This window comes from Condylura cristata, unplaced genomic scaffold (assembly GCF_000260355.1).
Source record: "Condylura cristata isolate star-nosed mole 26May11 unplaced genomic scaffold, ConCri1.0 scaffold00019, whole genome shotgun sequence".
NCBI lineage: Eukaryota > Metazoa > Chordata > Mammalia > Eulipotyphla > Talpidae > Condylura > Condylura cristata.
This window is the reverse complement of record NW_004567120.1, coordinates 3,939,991-3,951,452: the sequence shown is the minus strand read 5'-3', so window position 1 is coordinate 3,951,452 and position 11,462 is coordinate 3,939,991. Positions and strand designations below refer to the sequence as shown.

Sequence of the window (11,462 nt, the reverse complement as noted above, 5' to 3'; positions counted from 1 at the left end):
TTATCTCACTCAGCATGATCTTTTCCAGCTCCATCCAAGTTGCTGCAAAAGACATGTGTTTCTCTTTTTTGGTTGCTGAGTAATATTCCATTGTAAATTTTGATATTACTAATATAGGTTGCTCAATTTTCTTTACTCCCAATAGGTAACGAAGTCCATGGCAGGTGTAGTTAAGTCTATGGATGCTACATTGAGGAGTATGAACCTTGAAAAGGTAAAAAAACATTTGATGTTCAGAGAGTATCTCTTCAGTGTAAGTTCTTATAAAGACATTTCTTCTTACAGATTTCTGCTCTCATGGATAAATTTGAGCACCAATTTGAAACACTGGATGTTCAAACACAACAAATGGAAGATACAATGAGTAGCACTACAACTCTAACAACACCACAAGTAAGAATATTTCTGTACTTAGGACAACTTTAAAATACCCAACTTCAAAATTTATTTTGTGAGCATAAATCATGTTTAGAATATGCTTAATAAATACAGTATATTCCGCCAAATAGAAATAGGAAGTTATGTTCTACTCCTGGAATTCCCATGGATATGTTAGAAGACTATATTCCCCATCTTGTTTTGAAATTCTAGGAATTACACAAGGTCATTTGTATAGAGAATCTGGGATTTGGTTCTACCTGGCTGCCAGTGGTTCTTACTTATGAAGGCATTGCACTAGAAGCTCATTGAGGTCAGTGGGTATTAGATACTAGTCTAAGCCTTAGTTAATTCATCTTATTGCAAATATTCTGCTTTCTACCTACTCTTTAGGTGAATTATATATGTCACAGGTGAACAAATAGTAAATTGCAAGATTATTAAGAAAAATAGGATGTTTTCCAAAACAGCAATTTAGAGATATGAATAGAAAAACTGAAACATGAACCACAGTTTTATATAATTTAAATATCCAGATACCCCAATTTTAATATTTAAACCAAAAAAGGCATTTTCACTTTTCTCTTTGATTCTAACACCTGTCTTATGGCTTATCAAATGAAAAAATTATCTTTTCAGATGCTAATATGGAAAAAGTATAAGTTGCAAAATAGTCTGGGAATAAAACAATGATCCATACAAATTTTACTGTAGATAACTTCACAAAAGGTGAGAAAAAAAAAAAAAAGAAAAGACCATTTCAACAGTTTTAAAGAGATTAAGGGAAACATTTTATAATTATAAATATTTTAAGAACATAACAATACTGTTGTATAAGTGCCTAAAAACAGTATTTAAGTACATGAAAAATTGAACAAAAGGAAAAATCAGGCAAATCCACAATGAAAATAGAACACTTTAATGTTTCTCTTTTAACATTTGATAAAAATTTGAATAAAGGCATCAGGAAAGATGTTGAGTATTTGAGTATTTGAACGTGGCTTTCAAGCATCTTTATTGCAATCATTGTAATATTTTACCCAATAATTGTAGAAACCAGTTAGTTTTAGATACAGGTAGAACTTGCCCAAGAAACCTGTTGGTGGACCACAAAACTAGTTACAGTAAATAAATTCTTACTAAGTGCATGCTCTGACCACATGGTATTATGTTAGAAAATAATAAGCTACAATCCAGAAAACTGAAGATAAACAAAATAAGTTGAAGTAAGCCACAGTTAAAAGGACTTTTAATAAGAATCATAAAATATTTTAAGTTGAGTTATAATTTTTTTTAAAGATTTATTTATTTGTGCATACAGAACTGGGGTACAGGCCAGAGACTCAGGGGCGGTGAGAAGCCCCACCAGAGACAGAGTGAGGATTAGAACAGGCAGATCGACGAAGTACACTGCTGAGGGGAGCAGTGGGCGGGTCAGGAGAGGTCCGCCACGCCATGTGGTCACCTCTAGGGCAGGCGGGAATTGAACCCATGCGGAAGCGGCTTTAGATTCTCAGTGCAGTGCTTTAACCCTCTGCGCCACCAGGGAGGGCCCGAGTTATAATTTTTAAAAGTGCTAAAATTTGCGATGCAGCAAAGTTCTTCTTAGGTGGATATTTATAGTTATAGCTATAGGAGAGAAATCAATAACCTAAGCTTTTGCTTTCTGGGGTCAAAAAAAGAAAAAAAGAAAAATTAAACCCAAGTGAAGAAGAAGGAAGGTTATAATAATGATTACAGTAAAGTTAATAAAATAGAAAACAGAAAAAAAAAAGATAAAATCAGTTAAACCTAACAAAAATTCTTTGAAGAGATCAATAAAATTTATAATCCTTTACCTAGATCAACTAAGAAAAGCAAAAGACAAAGACCAAAAGAATATATATATTGTGTTCCAACTATATTTTTTACATTTTAAAGTAAAAGTTATTTCAAGTATGTATCTGTCGGGGGTAAAATTATAAAGAAATATGAGTGAGAACAGTGGTTATCCTTGTAGAGGGCGGCAAGTAGTGACCAATGGGGAGAATTAGGGTGGCATTTGAGGAGTTGGTAACATTCTGTTATTGTTTTGAGTCATGGTCATATGAATATTTACTTTATGGTATATCACTGAGCAGTGCATTTATAATTTTATCTATATTTGGAGTATATATCTTACAGTGAACATATAGCCATTATTTTTATGCCTTCCTTAGAGCTTTGCGCCTCAAAGTGTGGTACAAGAATTAGGAACATCTGTATCATCTGATCTCCTTAGGAATGCAAAAATTTAGTTCCCACCTATATACATTGAATAATTTAACAAAATTGCTAGGTGAATTTTAATTTTACTGAGTTTGAGAGGCATATTCCTAGAGTTCTCATTCAAGAATGTTAGGCAATCTCCAAGTGATTTTCTGATCTGTCAAATTTAGGAAACATGAGTGAACTGGAAAACTGAGTTGAAATAGAGACACTTGGATTTCCAATCCCCACTCTGCCACTAATTAACTATGGAATGTTGATTAAAATAATCATTATCCTGGGTCTGTTTTCTTAGTTGTAAAGGGTATGGGCTGGATTTGATGATATCTAAATGCCTTTTTTTTTAAATGATCTCTGATGCCTTTTGCTTTAAAAAATCTTGAGGGCCATCCAACCTACATATATTGAGCCATCTATTCTTGTTTCAAGAATTTACTGTGATTGAGAACATTCAAATCCATACAACACATTCTACATAAAAATGCAACCAGAACTTACAAAAAAATGGAGAGGGATCTGGACACATTTAGTTGCCAAATTTTGATAACCGGATAGTGAGTTACTCAACTTTAAGTTTGTATATCCACTTTATAAGAGCAATTTGATAATATTTATAGTCTGTTATTAATATAACAACCATGTTAAAACAAATAAGATCATGTCACTCTTCTCAGAATCCTCTAGTCATTCCATATCACCCTCAACATAAAAGCCAGTTCTCTCCAATGCCCCTATAAAATCTGCCTCATCTGGACATCCTACCTACAGAATCTGCCTTACCCTTCTTCTCTGATCTTCCCTCCTATTACTATTCATCATCCACCCAAGCACTTGGCCTCTTTGTTATTTCTCAAACACACGAAGTACATTTATACCTCAAACCATTCCATTTGCCTTTTCTCTTGAATGTTCTTCCTCATTCTTGCAAATATCTTTATTACACACTCCCTCACCAAGCATCCTCCTTAAAGGGCAACCACCATCCTCTATATTTTTATCATTTCTGCTATATTTCTCTTCGCAGTACATATCACCTTCTAGTATACCATGTCATTTTTTAAAATTATTTATTCATATAGAACTGGGGTACAGGCCAGAGATGCAGAGGGTGAGAGACTTCACCAGAGACAGAGTGGGGAGCAGAACAGGCAGATCGATGAAGTACACTGCTGAGGGGAGCAGCGGGCGGGCCAGGAGAGGTCTGCCATGCCATGTGGATCACCTCCGGGGCCAGCAGGAATCAAACTCATGCGGAAGTGGCTTAAGCTTCTTAGTGCTGTGCTTTTAACCTGCTGTGCCACCAGGGAGGGCCCACCATGTCATTTTTAAAAAGTTGTAGTTCCCTCCCTTCACATACTATATGCAGTAACATAAGTTTAATAAAGTCAAGAATTATTGTTTTTGTTAACTAATGCATCCCTAGAATTTAAAATGGTATCTGGCATAAAGTAGCTACTCAATTTTTAGACTAGTCAGACTAAATCTGTTTGTAACCTACAACCTAGTACTTATACTTCCACATTTATACACAAACTTCTGTAAAGATACTATACATGAGAATATTCCATTGCAGCTCTTTCTATAATTGGGGAAAATTAGGGGAAACTCTTTAACTGTTCATAAATATAATGAACTATATTTCTATATTGCAGTATTTTGCACGTGTGAAAGTAAATGACTAGTTTTCTATATATCAATATAATTGTCTTACAAGGCAGAATAAGAAAGCACATTGTAGTGCAGCATAGTACACATATATTTTAATTTTATTCTAAAACAGTGTTATTTTAGATATGAAGTAAAGGTAATGTAAATGCACATAAGTACTTTATGTATTTTCTGAACTTTTTCTATCTTTTGGAAATATTGTAAAGTGACTTAGAGATAACAAGAGAAATGAGGGTCTAACAGCAAAATTATTGATTTTGAAATCATACACCTCGTTAGTAATAGAGCTGGGACTAATGCTTAGAACTCCCACCTCAATGTCGAAAAAAGTTTTCAATTATGTTAAATACAAGAGTTCATTTTAACTAATCCGAATCCATTTTCTGAGAACACTTTTACTTCAGTTAGTATCTCAATACTTATATTGCATTCATCTCTAGATATTACAGAAAAATCCTTAATATCAAATTTGTATCAACTAGGAGAAAGAACAATTATACTCCAAAATTTAAATATACTCTAAATGTAAGTAAAGTAAGTTAGAAAAGAGCTTTACAAATTGGTTTATTCTATTAAAGAGCTAACAAGATTTGAAGTATATGTTAATATCAGTAATTATTTATTAAATTTGTCAGTTTACATGTCGTATAACTTTGGAGATACATTTTCAATCCTCCACCTGTACATATGGTTCAGCCATCCACCACCATTAAGCCCAATCCCTTTCCTCATAATTTAAGGCTTTACAATATAAAGTAAAATAATTTTCTAAATTAACTCAGCTCCCTCTAGTGGTTATATATATATATAACACATTCTTTTAGAAATTGTGGACATTTTCCTCTTATTAAAGTAAAATTAGGAACAAAAATTACCCTAAAAACAAATTCCATTAAAACATAAATTTTCATTTTCTTATTCTAGAACCAAGTGGATATGTTGCTTCAAGAAATGGCAGATGAAGCTGGGTAAGAATTTATTCAGACATTTTTTGGATAATGTCGATTTAATAACTAGAGGCCCTAAAATTTATGTAATATGTATAAATATATTTGTCTTACTGTCAATATGAGAATTTGATTTTTAACCCTAGAATTTAATGTTGGAAGGGCCTTTGAAACAGTTACCCAGTTATTTGCCATGCTCATAAAAATGTGACTTTATTCAAATCATTTGAATATTTTCTTCAAAATAATTGGAGATACATTTACTTAACATGTGATGAGAAATGGAAGAAGGTGATTGAGGGAAGTCAGAGTGGTTAGCCTTTTCCTGCGTACCTACTGGTTTTGGCATATATGAAATGTAGAGATATTTTTTTAAAAGGCCTTCTAAAAGTTGTTTGCTATAAATCAGGTCACTAAGTACTCAGCGAAGTTCTGCAAACTGAGTAATATATACAAAATTCTCAAGGAATTCAAAAGATGGCAACATTGCAGATAGTCATTTTTTTTTCAAAACTAGCAAATAATTGATACTGTGGTGCTGCTATTATTATTATTATTATTTATTTTTACATCATTTTGTGCTTTTTGCCATCTCAGCATGCAATCCCCATGCAATCACCATGGTCCCATGCACTTCTCCCCCCACTATTTTTGATCCCATTCCCCACTCCACACCTGTAAAATGTCTCTGGTATATAGTTGTTCAATATTACTCCCCCCACCCCAGTTCCTTTATACTCCTGCTATGAGTGAAACCATCTGGTATTTTTCCTTTTCTTTCTGGCTTATTTTACTAAGCATGATCTCTTCCAGCTCCATCCACTGTTGCAAAAGGCATGTGTTTATCTTTTTGATTGCTGAGTAATACTCCATTGTGAATATATATCACTGCTTTTTAATCCACTCATTTACTTTTAGGAATTTGGGTTGATTCCATGTCTTTCCTATTACAAATAAAGCAGCAGTAAACATGGGGGTGCAGGTGTCTTTTTGAACCAGTGTTTTTGTGTCTTTTGGGTAGATACCTAGGAGTGGGATTGGTTTTTTTGTGTGTGTGTTTTCTTTATTAGGTTTTGTTATTAGTGTGATGTTGACTTTGTAGAAGGTATGTGGTAGTTTTCCTTCTTTTTCAATTTTTTTGGTTGAGTCTGTATAGAATAGGCACTAGTTCTTTTCTGAACATTTGGTAAAATTCATATGTAAATGCATCTGGTCCAGGACTTTTTTTTTTTGGGGGGGAGATTTTGATTACTTCTTCAATTTCCTTGCTTATAATTGGCCTGTTTATTCTATTTCTTTATACAGCTTTGGGTAATTGTAGAGTTGTAGGAATTTGTCCATTTTGGCTAAATTGTTGAACTTGTATGCATGTAGCTATTTGTAATATTCTCTGGTTATTCTTTTGATTTCTGCTGTATCTATTGTGATTTCTCACTCTTTTGTTTATGATCCTGTTTGTGCTTTCTCTTGTTTTTTTCTTTGTGAGCCTGGCTAGTGGTCTGTCTATTTTGTTTATATTTTTTAAGATCCAATTTTTGGTTTTATTGATTTTTTTGGATTATTTTCCTAACTTCTATTTCATTTATTTCTTCTTTGAATTTTATTATTTCCTGTCTTCTACTGGCTTTTGGGTTATTGTGTTGTTCTTTTTTCAGTTCTTTAAGGTGGGAGATTAGGTTGTGAAACAGGGTATCTTTTAACAGACTCTTTATTTAGTGCACTTTGTTTTTGAGAATGACGAGCATGAAAGTAACCTTGCTACAGAAGTCATGTTTTGTCTGTATTCTCTGGTACATTATTTATTTCAAGAAAACATTTTAGTAGAGAATAAAAATACTTTTCCAGAATAAAGATTATACTGGGTGATACCAAGTTTTATACTTAACTTCAAAGATAGTATAATAGATTGAAGTAGAGTTCACATATTCTTCTTTTCTCCTGGAGAGAGATTTTAAGACTTCTGGAAAATAGAGTTGATGAGTATTATTCTAGTGTGTAGGTTAATACCTGATTTGAATGAACAATTAAATTTATCATCTCTTAGACCACTAGTGAATCACTACTAGTGAATTAAAGCCCAAGTAAATAAATCAGGTTCATAGTATTTGAACACCAGGTGGAATGTAGATTGTACACTCATATGCTTTGTTAATACTGTGTCATAACTCATATTAACAGAGAGGGGGGAATAATAATATAATAATTCTTTAAGTATTATAAAAGAGACCAGGGCATTGTGTGTCAGAAGATGCCATCTTAGTAGTATAAGGCTAAGATATCTGTTCTACCAAAGACTAAACAGAAAGAGTGGTCTTGAAATTATATCAAGGAAAGTCTTGTAAAATGGTTATTACCACTGTATAGTCTGGCTCTCTGAGTGATAGTCAAGTTCAACAGACAACATTTTGATAATATTTAGAGCAGGAAATTTCAGCTTATCACTATTGAAATTTTAGGCTAGATAATCCTGGGGAGTGCATTGTAGGATATATTGGCAGCACCCTGGACTCTAACCCCAGGACACCAGTTACCTGCCTCCCTCCAGGAGTGTTAGCCAGAAATGTTTCCAGATATCACTAAATGTTCTTTAGGAGGGAGAGGGCAGGGGGCAAAATTGAGAGATTAGTTATATCAGTAATGGGTGGTATCCAGATAATAGACATAGGTAGAACCACTGATGCTGAAATACTGATACCCATCCTTAAAGATGTTTAATTATCCAAATTCTGTTTTGAGTTTGTGATTTCCTCAGCAAACTTTTAGTGTACATATCTTTTCCTTTTAAGTAACAATCTGCATAATCTCCCAATAACTGCTAAAGTTACTGTGTTTTCAAACTGGAGTTGGCAGACACGGTCTAGGACAGAAAGAAAGGTTCTCATATCTTAGAAGTTGTAATGGAGGTTAAAATCATGGTCCTTGGAAGCTGAGAAACCTGGGTTCAAATCCTGTTAACTATTTTATCATAAAATTATTATACACACAGATTGACATTAGGCCTCAACAAAAACACTTTAAAATTAGTAACTCTGTCTGTCTTCAGGTGGCCATTCAGAAGATGTTTATTTACTTCAAAATTTTAACCAATTTTATTTAAGGTAAAAATGCTAGATAGGATGTTCAGAATTGCAGTAAGCCTGTTTTATCACCTATTATAATTAGATAAGGAAGAAAGTACTTATGTTGACATTTATTTTTGCTAATTATTTTTAAATTGTAGCCTTGATCTCAATATGGAACTACCACAGGGTCAAACAGGTTCTGTTGGCACAAGTGTTGCTTCCATGGAACAGGTAGAAGTTGGGTTTTATCTTGATTTGTATGAATTTGATGTATGAATTAAATTTTTTAAATATAATAAAATACATTTGTATATAAGTAAATGTATACAACTTTTATAAACAGAAGTATTTTTCTACTGTGACATCATCAGTTAGCAAAATGTCACTAGCCTTTAACTCCTTAATGGACATTTTCTTTTTAAAGATTTATTTATTTCTGCATAGAATAACTGGAGTATAGTCCAAAGGTGTGAGGGTAAGAGGATTCACCAGAGACAGAGTAGGGAACAAAACAGGCAGATTTACTGAAATATACTGCTCAGGGGAGCAGCGGGCAAAACAGAAGAGGTCTGCTGCACCATATGTGGGTTACCTCCCTGGCTGGGATCAAACAGACCTTAGCAGTGATAGCACTGAGACTTAACCCCCTATGCCATCAGGGAGGCCTTTTAATGGACATTTGCCCACACATTGCATTCAGAGTGAATTTACTCACCTTCATACCCTTTATTAAGTTTCTTTGTATATTCTGACATTTAAAAAATTAACCTTAATGTTGGTTTTTGTATGAATTTTTGAGATAGGGTTTTAAGTCTTATTTAAAATGTGAGCTATTAAAAATGTTAGTCATTTATACTTGTCACAGACTTGATAACTTTTAAAACTTGCTTCCTCCAGGATGAACTATCGCAGAGACTTGCTCGACTGCGTGATCAAATATAATTTAAAGAAATGGTGCTGTTTATTTCACTTCCTCCTGAAATTTGTATGTATATATAAATAAGTTGTACTCCAGTTATGCTAAAAACACTATATATTCCAGAATGTTTAAGCACTATTTGTATATAATGCTTTCTTTTGTCTTTTTCAATGTTATAAGAAATTCCAGAGAGTTTCTGCCTTCACAAATTTTGCAGTTTTTTATATTATCTTGAAAAGTGTGATGGACACCATTTTTATAAATGTCTTTAACAGAGCATGTTTTGTTGTATATGAAACATCTTCCTCCAAACTTACACCAGAAATCTGCTATTACAGAATAAAGAACTTTAGTACAGAAAAAGAGTATAAAGGTTTTGTTTTATTTTTAGTTCAAAGTAGATTTACTTTCTGTATTCATATGTTATACATAAAAATAAAGGTATGGAAATGATGTTTGTTTACAAAGTCAAAAGCACCTAGGTCATTTAATATCATGCGATGAAAACTGGACAGTGTGTGTGTGTGTGTGTGTTTGGTTTTGTTTGTGTTTTTGCTGTTCAAGCAGAAATGCACTTTAAAAGCATGTTCTGTTCATCAACTTTTAAATGAAGATTATTATTGGAATTTTGACTTAGTAATATAATTTCAAAAACTCAACAAAGAAAACATAATGAACTAAAGTTACCAGTTCTATAAATTCCGGTTAAAATTTATCTTTTATCTCTTTTTTAAATGATTTATTTATTTATGCCTAAATAACTGGGACACACGCCACAGTTGTGGAGAGGCTGATGAGAGGAGTAATCAGAGACAGCGTGGGGAGCAGAACAGGCAGATGTACTGAAATACACTGCTGAGGGGAGCAGCAGGAAGGTCAGGAGAGGTCTGGCACACCATGTGGGTCACCTGCCTACCCGGGGATCAAACTTGTGCTGCAGTAGCTTGGGATAGCTTCATAGTGCTGTGCTTTAACCCACTGCACCATCAGGGAGGGCCCCCCTTTTTAATCTCTAACAACTCTTTATTAACTGGAAGAAATGAAGTAACAGTAGATAAGTTAGAATAAATTGTGTAGCCCAGACATAGAAATAACTTCATGCCAATGGAAGTTGGGAATCTAACATAGAGGGTAGGGAGACAGAAAAGTCATAAGGTTATTAAGAAGACTAGACTCTGGAAAGCTAGACTCTGGAAAGCTAGGTTCTTTGGGAGAAAGTATTTTATATCAGTAGTACTATTTAACATCTTCCCATAGATATCTATAGTTTACCTAACTGTTAGTTTAAAGCTAATATGTGCCTCCAGTTTTCTGCTATCACAATCTCAAACATGAAAAGTGATAAAATTATATTTAAGTATTAGAGTGTAGAGTAAAAGGAACCCTTGTATACTGTGAATGGAAATTTAGATTAGTCAGTCTCAGTTGGAGGTTTCTCAGACACTAAAAATAGATCTAGTACCATGATTCAGCAATCAATCTCTTCAATATCTACCAAAGAATACAAAAACACTACTTCAAAGGATAAATGCATTCCTGTTTACAATAGCCAAGCTAAGGAAACAGCTTAAGAGCCCAGTGACAAATGAATAGATAAAGAAAACATTTACATATAAACTATTAAAAAACTCAACTATTAAAAAAAAAATGAATGTCCTTTTTGACAACATGTTGCAACTGGAGGGGATTATACTCAGTGAAATGTCAGAAGTAGAAACAACATGCCAGAAGATAGCACTCATGTGGGATATAAAGAAAAAACAAAGAAACAGACAAAAACTCCTAAATCTCACTGCAGAACTAAGCCTATATAAAGGGAGTGTGAGATTGGGAGCAAATGGGACAGGGCTTCAGTGGACTGTGGTAGTCTTTGGTGAGGTGATATCATATATTTTATAGAGGTGTGAACCTATTTTTGAACCTATAGCCCTAGAACATACAGTGTTGTAAACCAGCGTTATCTCAAACAAAATATTTTCTAAAGTAGAAAATTTTATCTAAGTCAAATTCAGTATTCCTATTTGTGTTGCACCCATTATAAACTTCATAAAAAACATAGATTACTTTGAAGAATTCCACTGAAACTTTGATAGGGATTACAATTGAATCTATATATTGCTTTGGACAAAATGGACATTTTAATAAATTTTTTCCAATCTGTGAGCATGGAATATCTTTCCATTTTCTTGTGCCTTCTATTTCTTTATCATAGTTTTTTTTTAGATTTATTACTAGGTATGC

At 33.4% G+C, this 11,462-nt stretch overlaps 1 protein-coding gene across 2 annotated transcripts in view; it reads left to right on the top strand.

Annotated features, from left to right (window-relative positions):
• LOC101634091 (charged multivesicular body protein 1b-2) overlaps window positions 1-9,567 on the top strand; it is a 37,457-nt gene extending 27,890 nt beyond the window's left edge. Inside the window, exons 4-8 of one of the 2 annotated variants that reach the window (XM_012727103.1) lie at window positions 146-214; window positions 286-393; window positions 5,218-5,261; window positions 8,461-8,533; window positions 9,200-9,322. In XM_012727103.1, the coding sequence (XP_012582557.1) occupies window positions 146-214; window positions 286-393; window positions 5,218-5,261; window positions 8,461-8,533; window positions 9,200-9,244 (339 nt within the window). In that variant the 3' untranslated portion in view covers window positions 9,245-9,322. Of the gene's footprint in view, window positions 1-145; window positions 215-285; window positions 394-5,217; window positions 5,262-8,460; window positions 8,534-9,199 lie in introns of both variants that reach the window. The other variant, XM_012727104.1, reaches the window with a different exon arrangement.
• Window positions 9,568-11,462: the final 1,895 nt, after the last annotated feature.